A 14,983-nucleotide genomic window follows, 5' to 3' on the forward strand; every position below is an offset into this window, starting at 1 on the left:
ATGAATGGTCAGTTTTCAGGGTGGAAAGAAGTAAACAGCAGGGTCCCCCAGGGATTTGTATTGAGACCAGTACTGTTTAACATATTCATAAACGATCTGGAAAAGGGAGCGAGTGAGGTGGCCAAATTTGCAAATGACACAAAATGATTCAACGCGGTAAAGACCAAGATGGATTCTGAGGAACTACAAAAGGATCTGGGCTCAAATGAGTAAATTGGCAACTAAATGGCAGATGCAATTCAATGTAGAGAAAGAAGTGCAAAGTGATGTGCCTGGGCAAAAATAACTCCAACTATACCTACATGATGAGGTACTCTAAATTAGCTATTACCACACAGGAAAGAGATCTGGGAGTCACTGTGGACAGTTCTCTAAAAACAGAGGCCCCCTGCTCAGCAGCCATCAGAAAGGCAAACACACTGTAAACAAAACTGAAAGCTTCATCATTTCCCTTTAGCAATCTGTAGTGCATCCACACCTTGAATACTGTGCCTAGTTCTGGTCCCTTCACATCAAAAAGGATAGAGAAAAACAGTGCTCCACACTGGAGCACTCTCATGCCCCATTCACCCCTTCTGCAGCACATTGAGCCGGGGGGAGCATCCCAGGGTTGGCAGGCTGACTTAGCTCAATGTGCTGTGATCCCAGGTGTATGTGTAAATGCGCCCCGGGAACAATAAACTCCAGTGTGATAAGCACCAGAATTTATTATAGCGCATTAATATGCACACGTAGATGCATCTAGTAGGTAGTAAGTGTCAAAGTGACTGAACAAATTCTTGAAGGAAAGGGGACATCAGCAGCTATTGAGCATGGGGGTCAGGGGTACAGCCTGTGAATTAAAACTTCCTAAACCTTAAATGCTGGAGGCTGCAAGTGAGAGAGGAACAGTGGATAAAACCCTGGTCATACCCAGGTCCCTCTGCCTTTCAGCATCTACTCTTTACCACTGTGTGACACAGGATACCGTGGCAAGACAGACCTATGGTTTGACCCAGTAAATGGGAATTCTTCTGTTCTAAGAAGTTGAGGAAGACTACTGTAGTGGAATGGCATTGGGGGTGTCCCTGTTATCCCTGCTCTCTACCTGTGGTATGCTGAGGAATATTTTTATTAAGGTGTTTTGTATGTGAGATGTGCAGGGATCTGCAGTAGGTGATCTTGTAGACTGAACTCGGGGACTGGATTCAATGGCCCTGAAGGCCCCCTGTTTCTACACTTCTATATTCTTTTCTTTGATACTTCAAGGGCGAGATTTTCAAAAGGGCTCACTCAGTAGCATCCCTAACTCTACTCCCACTGAAACCAATGGAAAAACTGCTGTTGCTTCAGTGAGACTATACAAAGGCCAGATTCCCTAGCTAGTATGACTTCAACTGAGCTACAACACTTCATACTAATTGATGAGCTGGCTCACAACATAGAAAGAAAAGTGAGTGCACACATTTTTCCAAGATCAAGGTTTTAATGTATGCCCTGGTCAATCAACTGTAGCTTCTTTCTTTTTATGGTATTTAAGAGTAATTGGTAAGTATCTCTGTTGTTTAAGTTATGGTTCTTTCCATGCCTCTTGCATTTTGCATCAGGTGACAGGGTACTTCTGTGGTCTAATATTTTATGGTCACACAATGTCCAGGCAAAAACATTAAAGTGTGCTTTTTGAAAAGATATGACCTGCTGCTACAACTGCCAGCTTCCAATTCAGTAGCTATACAGGAATATATCTGGGAGTACAGGATTATTTTGAATAACTCATCAATGTCTATGTAAGTCTATTAAAAGATGCTGGCTTGGGGTCATCTGCATACAGTTTGAGCAACAGAACAACTCTAATACCATTTATACACTCATTCCATGTTTCTCTTCACTCCAAACATTTCATCACCTGAGCTGTTGTTCCACAGGGCTGGCAAACACAGAAGTGGAACAAACGCTTTGTAGCAATAAATGAAACCAGATGTTCTGATTGATTAAATTATAAACTGGGACATTTCCAGTGTTCTTACGGAGGTTCCTGGGATACTGGGAACATCTTGCTCTAATTAGACTGTATGGTGCCTTTATGCTTGGATAACATGTACACAAAATCAAAATAGTTCAGTTATGTCCAAGCTCATGGCATACAGCAGGCCCTGTTTGCTTCTTCTGGCCTTTGAACAGGCATAGAAGGATTGCAATGCAAACTGGCTTGTGGAGAGGTTAGTACTGGGTTGTAAGCTACTGCTTGGCAGGGCTGCAATTTTGGATTTGTAATATAATATCATTTGAATACTGGTAACAATGACTTAGATTAATTCAAATGAAAATAAATAATATAATAAGAGACAAATATTTTTTTTTAAGTAGGAAGACAGGTGAAAAAAGGAAAAGCTTCATTAGAAAATATTTACTGGACCCACTGGTAAGGAGATGAGATGAGATCTTACTAACTCTTTTTTTAAATTTACAGGTCTTTATGCAAATTGAATGAAGTTAAAAGTTGGTTGGAGATATATGCAAGTTAGGGGCTGATAGTAAATGAAGGTATGCCCAAAGTAAAGACTACTGAAGTATGAACAACTGGGGACCTTTATTAATGACTATTATCATTATTAGTATTGTGGCAGCAGCCAAAGTTCCCAGCCAGGACTCAGACCCCCTCTCCTAGGTATTGTACAAAGGGAGAGAAACAGATCCTTCTCTGAAGAGTTCCCAACCTCAAACAGAGCAGGGCCCTTGTGGGGTTCAGGTAGAAGAGTCATCTGCGGAAACTATAACCCATATTCTGGGTGTCAGGTAACCTTGTTCAAGACACTCTTCAGTTATAACCATTTCCTCGAGATGGGATTTAACAAATAACGTAGCAACTGTGCAAATCCAGTAACCTGTTCAAGTAAAAACTCTGTATGATCCCCAGAATAAGAAATGAGGGAAAAGAAAAATCTGGAATGAAAATTATGGAAATGCAGCAATGCTTAATGTATCCCAGGATCGTTGTCTTTGTTTCCTTGTCTTACGCTACCCCTCTCTGTGTTGTATCTCAGTCTGTAAACTCCTCAGGGCTAGAACCATCTCTTCTTAAATTCCCAGAAAGTCCTACGCACCCTAATGATGGCGTGGGAATAGTAATTTGCTTCAGTGCTGGAGGAACATTGAGTCCAAACAAAGGAGATCTTGGTCACAGAGGAGAAAGGGGCAGATCTAGCTGGGGGTTGTGTCATTCCCCCACTAGGGCATTCTGAAGTCCCCACATGCTGCAGTAATGGCACTGGGGATATAGCACTTATCTTTCTCTACATCTGCCCATATTAGAAGGCATCGTATGATGGCACCAATCCTGCAAATGGAGAGACACGATGACATTTTGCACAATTGTGAGTATCACATAACCGTCTCCCATTCCTATGGAAAACCTGAAGATGAGGAGACTCCAAAAGGATCATTACAATCATTAGTAGGGTTTCATGGGCCAGAGATGGTCATCCAACAATTGCTACTTCCAGTCCATATATTAATATCACCACCATGTTCCTGAATCTGGGCGTTAGAGAGGGGACAGCCCCACTCACTCGGGTTCCAGGAAGCGTGGAGTCGATCCCTCGAAACCTAAGGGCTCAGTGGGAGGAACGGGCACAAAACCCAACCCAGGCCCTTCCAAGACCCACCACGTTCAACCACACCCCAGGAGACAAGAATCCTTACCCAGCGAGATCACATTCTCGTAGTTCTCCTGCATGTCGCCCCTTGGATCCAGATTAGCACGCTTGCTGCCCCTCAGTGAAACACACCACCTCCTCCTTGAAGGTCACCAGCCCCTGAAAGAGCAAGCCTCTTAGCATTGGCTGTCCAGGCCATGACCCCACCAGCTCTGACACAGCACCCACATGATATGGGCTCCCGGTATCTAGTCTCCTATATGCCCTTCCCTTTAGGAAGTTCCCATCTGCTTCTTTCTAGGCTCTCCTACAGGCCGATCCGTCATGCTTAGGTGAGCCCCAGGCCGGTGGTGCTGGCACTGCCAGTATAATCAATTACTGACAGCTGGCACATGCAACCAGGCTCTTCACAGCGGTGGACCAAAGCCGGGCTCCTCCGGAGCTCCCTGCACTCTTCACTTGCCTCCTTTGTCCTGGGAGCTGCAGGGGCCACCTCTGGGCGCCCGGGATGACAAGTTTGCTTAGAAACTTCCTAGTGACCTTGCTCGGCAGGGCCCAGCCAGCCTGGCAGGGTGGGATGATCTGGAGGAAAGCCTGGAGGTCAGCGGGGAAGGAGGAGGATGGGGGTGAGTCGGTTTCCCACCCCAGGGCCCCTCAGGCTTCTCTGCAGGCAAGGCTGTTGCCACGATGCTCCTGCACAGGGGCTCAACCTCCCCTGGCCCCGGGCAGCCCCAGGCGTGCTGGCGTTGGTGGGGATGGGCAGCGCAGGGCCCCGACACCAGCACCCGGCCCCGGACAGGGGCCCCGATGGCAGCGCGGGGGGCGGGGATCCCGATCCCGATCCCGGTCCCAACCCCGGCCGGGGCTCACCCGCCGCCGAGCAGCCCAGGCCCCGGCGCCAGCGGCGCCTCCCGCAGCCGGGCCCGCAGTGCCCCCGGGCCGGCCGGGCGGGGCGGGCGGCGGCGCGGGCCCGGGAGCGGCGGGCGGGCGGGCGGGACGGGGCAGGGCCGGGCGGTACCTGCGCGGGGTCGGCGGCGGCGGCGGCGGCGAGACCCCCGTGTGCGCCGCCGCCCGTGGCGTGTTGCAGGCCGGGTCGCTATTGCGGGACACAGGAAGGGGCTGGAGCAGCCGCGAGTGGCGGCGCCGGGGCCGGGGGAGGGAGACAGGAAGGGGGGATAATAAAGAACAGAGGCAGCGCGAGCGGGCGGCGGCACCGGGTCGGGCAGGGCACGGCAGGGCAGCGCCGCCGCCTCCCCGCCCCCGCCCCCGCCTCGTCCATTGTGCGCGGCCCGGCCCGGCCCGGCCCGGCCTGGCCCCAGGCAGCCCGCGCCCAAACGCGCCAGGTAACGGGCTCGGGGCGGGCAGCGCCCCCCGCTCCGCACCGCACCGCTCCGCACCCCATGTCCACACGCACCCGCACCCGCACCGGCAGCACAATGGCAGAGCCAACAAAAAGTTTGGCGAGCGGGAGCGGGAGCTCCGTGCCCCCTTGGACTCCTGCCCCCTTTGTGCTGCCCTCAGAGCGCGGCGGCCCCGGGCCGGGCCGGGTCGGGGGCAGCCGCCTGCCAGGCCCCTTGGCCGGCCCCGGCCAAACCCCCGCTGTCCTGAATCAGCGCCTGCCCGCGCCTCTCCTCCTGCCCCCAGCTCGGACCCCCAGCGACCCCCTTTTCCGCCCCCAGCCCACGGCCCGTCACCCCCGCGGGCACGCCGCAGCTCCAGCCACTGTCCCGGGCAGGCGGGCAGGAGCGTGCTGGCAGTCCACACCACCCAGCCTGGGTTCGCTTCCGTGTAGCTCCATCCAGTTCACACCCACCCGGGGACCTGCTCCATCCCCTCTTCCCAGTTTAAAAAACACATCCGAGCGGCTTCTTGCGGTATGAAATGGCTCATATCCGGAGCAGGGTTTACGCAAGCTGCTTCAGGTTCTGCGAGGGCTTCTGCTGGCGGCCAGAGGGTTTCGGGAGGGTCTGGTCTTGGAGAGAGGCCAGCGGTCTGCGCCGACAAAGGCTGCCCAGTGTGACAGCGCCAGCCGAGGTGTCTGCGGGTATGGCGGAGACAGCGGGTACTGAGCGGGGCGCTTTTGGTATTTCAGGGGCCGGTGACCTTGGAGGAGGCGGCTGTGTACTTCGCCATGGATCAGTGGGCTGCTGGGGACCCCAGGAAGGCTCTGTACAAGGACGATGCGCAGGAGAATTATGACACCCTGGTGACTCTGAGTAAGTATCCCATGGACGCTGTGGGGTCTTCGAAGCTGCCAGGTTAACTACTGACTGGGTTTCTTCCTCGGTCCCTTCAACACACCTTGGCACAGAACGAGGAGGAGGAGGATGGCTGTGGGTCTGCAAAGGACAGGTGTCCCTCGCAGACATCTGGGTGGGAGACACAGCACAAGGAGAAGCTCCCACAGGAAAAGCAGAGACGAGGGATGTCCAAGCAACCGTGAGGGTGAGGAGATGGAGCGAATGTCTAACCAATGCCAATACTGCCTGCTTTTTCTCTCAAGAGCGAAAAGCAGAGGTCCTGAATGTGATGAGGTCTCCCTGGTGGATCAAGGGGCCATGTCATGTGTTACTGCTCTTAATGAAAGGGCTGATCCTAAGAAGTGAGGGAGGAGTTGAATCGGCTTAGAAATCATCCACAAGAGAAAAGTAACTGGGACTCCTACAGGGGCCCTCCAAGCGTTCAGTTGTGGCTGGGCACACCTAGGTTGGGATTGCCCCCAGTACACACCTGTCTTTTTCTCTTGAGTATTCAGGGGGGAGATGGAGCTGGATTTGGCCCCTTCCTCTCTCCCCTAGGAAAAGGGACTGGGAGATTCAGCTCCTTTTTTCTGGCATGTCCCCAAGAGTCACTTGGGGTTGTTCTCCCCACACTCCTGGTTCCCTTCTGCCTGGTGGAGAGAAGGTGAAGGCCTCATGTCTGTATTCGCGAACCTCCTGCTAAGGCTCTGGCTCCACTGCTCCATAAACCTTTTCATTTACACCTTCCCCATCCGTGTCCCCACCAAGTCCAAGGACCTCCCGGTCAGTCTCTTCCAGGCTGTAGCTAAGCTAGCCAGCTACCTGACTGGAAGGTGGCTGTGGCCAGGGGGACCCCTGGGGACTGTAGGCGCATCTTCCAGCCCATCATCCATTCACGTCTCTGGGCCAAGTTTCACTGGGTAATGTCCACTGGCTCCTTGGACTCGTTTACAGGTCAGTAGGTGCTGGCCAGTGTGCTCTGCTTGGTGTCCCCCCTTGGACCACTTGTTACTTAACCTTTGAATCCCCACTCCTTTTCCCATTTTCATATTTATCCCAAAAAATCAATTATTGTGTCCCCAGTAGCTTCCCTAATGAAGGGAGGCTTAATGTTCTCCTGGTAGGCCTAGGCCCACTGAAACATGGGACAACAAATAGTCCTGTCTGGATTCTTTCTTTCCGTCCCAACAGGTGATGGTACAGCGAGTGAGAATGAGGAGGAGGCCCCTGAGCAGGAAGGCCCCGAAATCGTTGAGATGGACACGGCGCTGATCAGCAGGCCTGAGGAGACCGTTCCTCAGAGCCCTAACACCCAGGGCCCAACCTGTGAGAGCCTGCGCTGGACAGTGGTCCAGCAGATCGACTCCCCAGGAAAGCCACGGCGGGGGGGCAAGGCCGCACCCTCCGGTGCTGCCTTCCCAAACTTCAAGAGCATCATTGTGCTGCAGAAGAGCTATGAGTGCGGCGAGTGTGGAAAGACCTTCAGCTGTAGCTCGCACTTCAGCAAGCACCGCCGCACCCACACGGGTGAGAAGCCCTACCTGTGCCTACACTGTGGCAAGAGTTTCAATGTCAGCTCCAACCTCTACCGCCACCAGCGTGCCCATGCGGCTGAGCGGGCCTGCCCACGGCCCGAGGGCCTGCCCGCCACCTCTGCTGCTCCTCCACCACGCCCCCGTGGCCTGCCCTACAAGTGCGAGGAGTGTGGCAAGAGTTTCCGGCGAAACACGGAGCTGGTGACCCACCAGCGGCTGCATACGGGGCAGCTGCCTTTCCAGTGCTCCCATTGTGGCAAGAGCTTCTCCTGGAGTTCCCACTTTGACCGGCACCAGCGCATCCACACGGGGGAGAAGCCCTACCAGTGTCCTGAGTGTGGGAAGCGCTTCAGCCGCAGCTCCCACCTGTACCGGCACCAACGCACGCATGCTGGGGGCCGCTCTTACATCTGCACGTACTGCGGGCGCAGCTTCAACAGCACCCTGCACTTTGATCGGCATCAGCGCACCCACACCGGCCAGCGCCCCTACAAGTGCACCCTGTGTGGCAAGGGCTTTAGTGATGGGCCCGCCTTGGTGAAGCACCAGCGCCTGCACCTGGGCGATGGGCCCTTCCACTGTGAGGAGTGTGGGAAGAGCTTCGGGGCGCGGGCCCAGTATGCCCGGCACCGGCGCAACCTGCATGGCGGGGGTGGGGGTGAGAAGCCCTACCGTTGTGGCGACTGCGGGAAGAGCTTCTCCTGGAGCTCCCACTGGGAGCGGCACCAACGCATTCACACTGGGGAGCGCCCTTACCAGTGTGGCGACTGCGGCAAGCGCTTCGGGCGCACCTCCCACTTGTACCGGCACCAGCGCACCCATGCTGGGGGCCAGCCCCATGTCTGTGCTGACTGCGGCAAGAGCTTCAACAGCACCCTGCACTTCCACAAGCACCGGCGTGCTCACCTGGGCGAGGCACCCTGCCACACCTGCCCCGACTGCGGCAAGGCCTTTGCTGATGGCTCAGCCCTGGCCAAGCACCGGCGCACACACACTGGCGAGCGCCCCTTCCCCTGTCCCCAGTGTGGTCGGCGCTTCAGTGTCAGCTCTCACCTCTACCGGCACCTACGCAGCCACACGGAAGAGAAGCCCCTTGAGGAGCTGCAGGAGGTGCTGCAGGAAGAGCTCACGCCATACTAGGCTCAGGACCCTGGCTCAGGATGGAGGCCCCTCCACATGCCAACAGGGGCATTAGTGGGGACACAACAGCCCTAAGCCAAGTGTTGACCCTCTGTGGGGTGCAGAGGCATCCCAAAGAAAACCAAGCAGTCCTGCTGCCATCTGGCAGGGGCCCTGATGCTACCAGGATGGGCATGGGGTACGAGCTCAAGCCAAAGCCCACAATGGTCTTGATGGACTTCAATTCAGGCCCCGAGATCGTAGATAGACATGGTAGATTAGGTAGGTAGCTTAGATAGATGGGAGGTAGAGCAGGCTGGAGCTGGTGCCAGGGGACTGGGTATGGAGGACTTCAGAGAGGGAAAACACTATTTGGCATTGGAGCCCAGAGCCTGCTTCCTTTCTTGCTCCCCCTGGAGTCACTGGGGCGGGTTCCCTTTACAGCTCACCCAGATGCAAATCAGGAGTGACCACAAGGGAGCCAATGCCCCCCTCCCTTAGCTTGGAGTGAATCGGGAGCAAGCCTAAAGGAGTCACTGGGCATGGTTCACCCCTCGCCAAGTGTAAATCAGAAAGAAACCAACTGCAGTCCCTGGGACTGATTGCCGTCTTACACATTGTTGTGTAGGCCAGGAGGGACCCCACTGGAGTCCATGCAGTTACAACAGGCAGGAGACCAGGCTCCAGATGTCTGGTGAGAGAGTATTGCTGATGTTGTCTCCATGGTGACCCTGGGACTGCTGCTGATAAACAAGCCTCACCTGTGCACTCCTGCTCTGGACTAGAAACACATGGTTGCTGTGAGTGCAGGATGAGTGTGCCCAGCACTGCTTTCTGGAGTATGTTTGAGACTGAGACCCTGAGAGCATTCCTGGGCATGCGCCCAGCAGTGATACAAGATCTTTTCCAGGAAGAGGCATGCATGGAGCAGGAGAATGTAGGAGGGAATTGTTCCTTTTCTGCAGGTTCAGGATCACCTCAGAAGGAGTCGTAAAAGCAAGGGTGGGAGGCAGCTGGCTGCCAGGAGTGAAGAGTTGAAGTCACTGGGGATCAGGTTAGTGGGAAGAGGACCTCGGGGATGGCACTGGAAAGTATATGGGACCCCAGGACAGAGGCACAGAGGGCTTGGGGGAGTTAGGACAGCTGTGGGAATGAGCGAGTGGGTGTGTGGGTGATAGAGAATGAGCATGGTTATGGAGTGGGCAACTAAGGAAGGAGCCAGTTCTGCTGGGGTTTATGGTATGAGAAAGGGAGATGGGACTGTTGCCTGTCCCTTTATTTCTCTGTGCCCTGTTTCCTGTTTGCACTGGAGTTTGAGAGTGGGAATAAAGGAAAATTACCTTACATAAGAAAATATAGGACCCCTCTCAAAGCCACCTGGGAGTGGGATGTGTGAGAAGGAGCTGAGAATTTGGGTGGGTAACACTCAGAATTTGAGTAGGAGTAGGTGGAGAGCAGGTCTTGTAGTGAAAAAAATCAGTGTGGTTGATCTGTATAGCTCGTAGCCCCAGGAAATTATTGTGACAAACAACTCAGCAAAAACCTCTCCCAGCTTGATATTGCAAGCTGGGGCCTGCTGGAGGAGGGCACTGGGATCTATACTAAGTGAGTTTTGGGGTGTATGAAAAGCTGTAGAAAGAGAGGCTTGAGACCATCTTGTTCTGACCCTAATTCAGGGCACACTGGGTGAGCTCCCTGCATTCTTTTGTTCTGGGGGGAAGAGGAGGGGTGAGGTTGTTCAGCATAGGAAGCTAGTAACTCCTGAAATAAGCTATCTGATCTGAGAAGGGGGAAAGTCTTAACTTCAGGAACTGTACCCAACTTGGGATCATTAACAGCTACTTCTTGGAAGAATCTGGGAGGGATTTTGCAGAAATACACTAAGAGGGACAAGGATTTCTTAGGCTGATACCTATTATCAGACCAACCGTGTTGTTGGGATAGAGTTAGACAAGTATTTGAATGCAAGACATTCTTCATCATCATCAGTGACCCACCTAAGAAATCTTTTTCACACAAATTTCTGGACCATCATGGCTACAACATCACTCATATGCTACTGAAATATATTGTTAGAGGCCTGGGGACAAATTCTTTGTTGTGTAAATTCACTGCAGTGGACCTCACCCATTTGTCCTCAGTGACAATTTAACCCCCTCTCTACACTAGGTTTATGCCTTGCCAATCCATGCACATTGTACTGGTTTAACTAGGTGTACTAGGGCTGTGTGAAGCTTCGGTCCCCGATTCAATTCAGCAGAGATTCGTCCCAATTCGGTGGCCGAATCTCCAAATCTGAATCGAATGAGAAGACTCTTTAATCTCTCTGAATCGAGTCGGAACCCTTTGAATAAATTTGGAGAGATTTGGAAACATTCAGCAATTCAGACATAGACACAGCTTTAAATGTTTTTTCTACATACCTCTAGGTAGCAGGCAGCTTGTGAGTGCTGCAATGCTGGGGTGTCCCACAGAAGCATGGGGGGCTCCCCAGCGGTCTTGGCAGCAGACCCAGAAGTGGACCAGAAGCACTTCTGGCCCACTTCCAAATCTACTGGGGAGTGTGCTGGGGCCCCCCCCCCCCCCCACGCTCCCCCAGCTTAGTGACTGGTGCCTCCTGTGTCTGGGGGGGCACCCGGGGTCCCCCTGCGGCCGATCACTGGGGGGGGGGGAGTCCTCAGCGTGCTCCCCAGCAGACCTGGAAGTGGACTGAAAGTGTTTCTGGTCCACTTTCGGAGGTCAGCTGTCAAGTGCGCTGGGGAGCCCCCTGTGCTTCTGTGGGATGCTCCATCTGCCCTAGCATCGCAGAGATCATGAGCCATGCTGCTACCTCAAGGTATGGAGAAAAAACTTTTAAGGCTGTGTGTCTATGTCCAAATCACTGATTCTCCGAATCAGCATCGAATCTTCAGGTTCGGATTCGGCCGAATTGAATCAGAGACAGTGATCCAAATCAACTAATCAAATCACCGTCCCCAATTCTGGCTGAATCCAAATCAAATAGGGCTCGTTTTGCACACCCCTAGTGAGCGCTGTTAGTGGGAACTCACTTATATTGATATAAAGGTATCTTAAGAATGGCATGGTTATTTCCTGGAGGGAAGGGAGACATGCTATGCCTGTATAAGGCATTTATGTAGCAGTGTATCTGTGTCCTCACTAAGTTTTGTATGTATTTAACTATTTTGGTAGGAAAGTTCACCCTTCACCCAAACAGCTAAACTGGTAAAAAACGTGTGCGCAGACAAGGCCCCATTTCTTTGAAACGCACCACTGCTGCTGTCCCTGTTTCAGCTCTAGTCTTGGTGGCAGCAGCCCTGATATGCTGGACAACCTGACTTTAAGCCCTGTGTGGGGTAGTAGGTCAGGTCTGCACTTGCCAACAGAGCACTTAAAATGTAGGTGCATGCCTGGCATCCTGCTGAGAGTAGCACTTAGGCCATTGCCGCCATTGGTAACTGAAATGGTGCTAATGAGGAGTTTGTTGTGTTTGGCCACACAGCCTGTTGAACGCATGGGCAGTGAAGCAGCAGGCCTTTTCTGTGCTGTAGATTACTGAGTCCCAGTCAAGGGCATGATTTGGGGATTGGCTCTGGTTGGATGGGTGGTCGCCTGGGTAAAGTGGAATTGTACATTCTCCTGACTGCTGGCCTTGCCCAAAAGAACCATAGTCTGAAGTTAAATGTAACTTGGAAAGGAGTTTTGCCCTGGGTTGGGTTTTTTTTGCTGCTTTTACTTGTCTTTTACATTAGAAAATCAGGTCTTGATTACCCTGGAAAATTCTCTAGCAGTGGTTCTCAACCTTTTTTAGACTCAGGGCACCCCTTGTTGTACCCAGTCAACACCAGGGAAAAATGGTAATCTGAGTGAGAGATTCAGCATGAGAAGTAAGACTTGTTTGGTTATATCTTTTATTTGACCAATGCACTAGTTGGGAGAGATGTTTGACCAGCTTTCAGGATACAAGGCAACATTTTCAAACATGGCTGCCAAAATGGGTATTTAGGCACATATTTAGGCACATTCATAATTATATTATTTAATATATTTATTATGTAATTATTTAGGTGCCTAAAAGTGTGAATTTAGTAGCCCAGTTTTAGACACTAAGGTTTGACAGTGTTACAGTGAAACATCCAATTAGTATTTGTAAAGCCAGGTGTATACTACAAAGACTTTCTGGTATAACTGTTGGTTAAAGTATGAAAAAATGTCATATCCTTAACTGACTTGGCTATGCTGGAAAGCATGATAAGTAGCTGCAATTTATACTATCCTGAGATGCCTTTTGCCAGGATATTTAGGCAGTATATGTTGTTTATGTTTAACAATACAGGAAAGGAACTCCTGTTAGGGTAGGCTATATTTCTTGGTGAGGGACTGGCTAATACACTCTACCAACAGCATCTTTATCAAGTAGACCAGCCCCTTGGGCCTGAAGAAATCCTCCAGCCTCCCCAGAGAGGATCAGGCTGGATATGCCTGGTGTTAGAAACGTGAAAAAAAAGCATCAAAGAGAAAAATGTATTTCCAGGGGGAAAAAAACCATGCAAACCTTCATTATGCACCACAAAGAAACAACTGAAAGTTGTGAACCTGCTTTCCTTTTCCTTAATTTGGCATTGGTCTGTTGTACAATGGACCCATGCCCCAGCAGCAAGGAGGCATCTTTATAGAGACAGGCAGAGAAGCAGTTTAACTTTTAAGCTTGACCCGCCAAGCTATGTAGGCAGTTCTCAGAACAGAGTTAACTGTACATCAGCTTCACGGCTGTCCTTGCTGTCTGATCCAGCTCTGTTTGAGGTGAGCAGGAACTGTGTGTGTATTGTGAATAAAATAGACTAGAGAAAAAAATACCTTGGCTCTCTGTTATTTCTCTTGAGGAGATTCTTGATGTTTTTTTTCTGATGCCTAGGTAAAGAGGGATACATTGTGAGGTCTACCAGCACAGGCCCTGGGAAATTTGCTTTTCATTCCCAGCCATGCATAAACTTCTTGGGTGGGTCTCTGGGTTCTCGGTTCCCAGTTTATATGAGGATAAAATGTCTCTTCCTCAGAGCAAGGGCCAGCTCTTCATCTGGTATAAATTGGTATCACTGTACAAAATCAATGGAACCCTGTCAGTTATTTCAGCTGTGACCCTGTATAGACAGAGATACTTTTTTCTGATGCTGAGCTGGTATCACTTAATAGTAATCAAGGCATTGTAAAATTGGAGTTATCCAGTGGGGAACTATAACTTTTAATATCTTAACCTGATATTTGCATTTAGGGATTTCTCTATTATCATTAAGAATCTTTCAAAACTTACCACCAATTTTCTTTTGGAGATAATAGCATTGTGTTTTTTAGTATTAAATAGTTGATTTCAGTACTTACAAAACAATTTATGAATTTCGTTTGCATCAAAGAAGCAATAAGCAAGCATTGTTACTAAAGACTCTCAATCTGATTCAGGAGCTTCTAGAGAAACATTTTTTTAAATCCATCAAACAGGTCTCCTCCAGATGGGATTCCTGAGATTTCATCAATATCCTAGCTTGCGCTGATTAGCTAAAGATGTCATGTAAAACCAATTTAAGTGCAAGTATATGGCTAGACAGTGCAATTTTGTTTTGAGCAACTTGCTTTGATTTAGTTCAAACTTGTTCTTAAGCAACTTACACTAACCCATAATCAACTACTTTGATATAAGAAAAAGGGCCATCTGTGACTTCATGTCTCCAGATAGTAATCTTTAAATAGGCCTCTTTGCCCGAGTGCTATTTATACTAAGGTGTGGTCTACAAAGAGCATTGTACCCATTTTGATTAAAGATACAAATTCAAACCATCCTTCTTTAACCAGAGCAAGCCTCAGTGTGGATACTCATATTTTGTCTAAGAGCAGCTTATTACACATTTTCAGTAAGGTTTCAGTAAATGTTCTGTAAGGTTTATATCAGTTAAAGGTTTGAGGTATTCCTACAATTCCTCAATGAGCCGCACATGTAGCAACTTTGCATTGATGTCTGAACTGTCCTAACAATCTTTGTTTACATATATCCATGCTTCAATATGCAAAACATGAAACATGGACACTAGAGGGCAGCTTAATTCAAGTAATGTCCCCACTTAGGTGCATGAGTTTTACCATTGGCTTCAAAGGACATATACATTTGTGTGCTGAAGGACCTTGCTCAGTTGCAGCCTAAAAAAAAAATCCAGCTGACATACAGGTCAGAAGACTGATCGTCTTACTTATACGTACCTCCTGCATAACAAGTGTCACAGAATTTCAGTCTGTGCCTTCTGCATCAAACTTATACTAGTAATTATTGGTTGAGTTAGAACGCAACCTGCTTTGACCTCCTACGAGGAAGTACATAAGACCTCTTGACTTAATTCTTGTTTGAACAGGTGCCTATATTGAAGAAAATCACCTAATCTTGATTTTAAAAATCCGTGATAATAGA

The 14,983-nt window shown here is 50.4% G+C and overlaps 2 protein-coding genes across 8 annotated transcripts in view; one reads left to right on the forward strand and one right to left on the reverse strand.

Annotated features, from left to right (window-relative positions):
• LOC102567739 (zinc finger protein 271) overlaps positions 1–5,629 on the reverse strand; it is a 40,311-nt gene extending 34,682 nt beyond the window's left edge. For 5 of the 7 annotated variants that reach the window (XR_009455386.1, XM_059714207.1, XM_059714206.1 and 2 more), the window contains exons 1-2: positions 4,654–4,740; positions 3,682–3,794 (exon numbers count right to left, since the gene is read on the reverse strand). Coding sequence is in view for 6 of the 7 variants with exons in the window: in XM_059714207.1 (XP_059570190.1) it covers positions 3,682–3,715 (34 nt within the window). In the remaining variant the exon portion in view is untranslated. Of the gene's footprint in view, positions 1–3,681; positions 3,795–4,505; positions 4,581–4,653; positions 4,741–5,448 lie in introns of those variants that run through there. The other 2 variants (XM_059714205.1, XM_059714204.1) reach the window with 2 other exon arrangements.
• On the forward strand, positions 4,659–13,385 carry LOC102562773 (zinc finger protein 436). The gene is made up of 3 exons (XM_014604371.3): positions 4,659–4,978; positions 5,728–5,851; positions 7,067–13,385. The coding sequence occupies exons 2-3, from the start codon at positions 5,767–5,769 to the stop codon at positions 8,548–8,550; spliced, it is 1,569 nt and encodes a 522-aa protein (XP_014459857.1). The 5' UTR covers positions 4,659–4,978; positions 5,728–5,766; the 3' UTR covers positions 8,551–13,385.
• The last annotated feature ends 1,598 nt before the right edge of the window (positions 13,386–14,983 follow it).

This window comes from Alligator mississippiensis, chromosome 11 (genome assembly GCF_030867095.1).
Source record: "Alligator mississippiensis isolate rAllMis1 chromosome 11, rAllMis1, whole genome shotgun sequence".
Taxonomy (NCBI): Eukaryota; Metazoa; Chordata; order Crocodylia; family Alligatoridae; genus Alligator; species Alligator mississippiensis.

What these genes read in the sequence shown, in the direction of transcription:
- LOC102562773 (XM_014604371.3), top strand. Translation starts at nt 5,767, where the DNA reads ATGGATCAGTGGGCTGCTGGGGACCCCAGGAAGGCTCTGTACAAGGAC. An exon ending in TGACACCCTGGTGACTCTGA is followed by an intron (nt 5,852 to 7,066) that starts GTAAGTATCCCA and finishes CCGTCCCAACAG; the next exon opens with GTGATGGTACAGCGAGTGAG.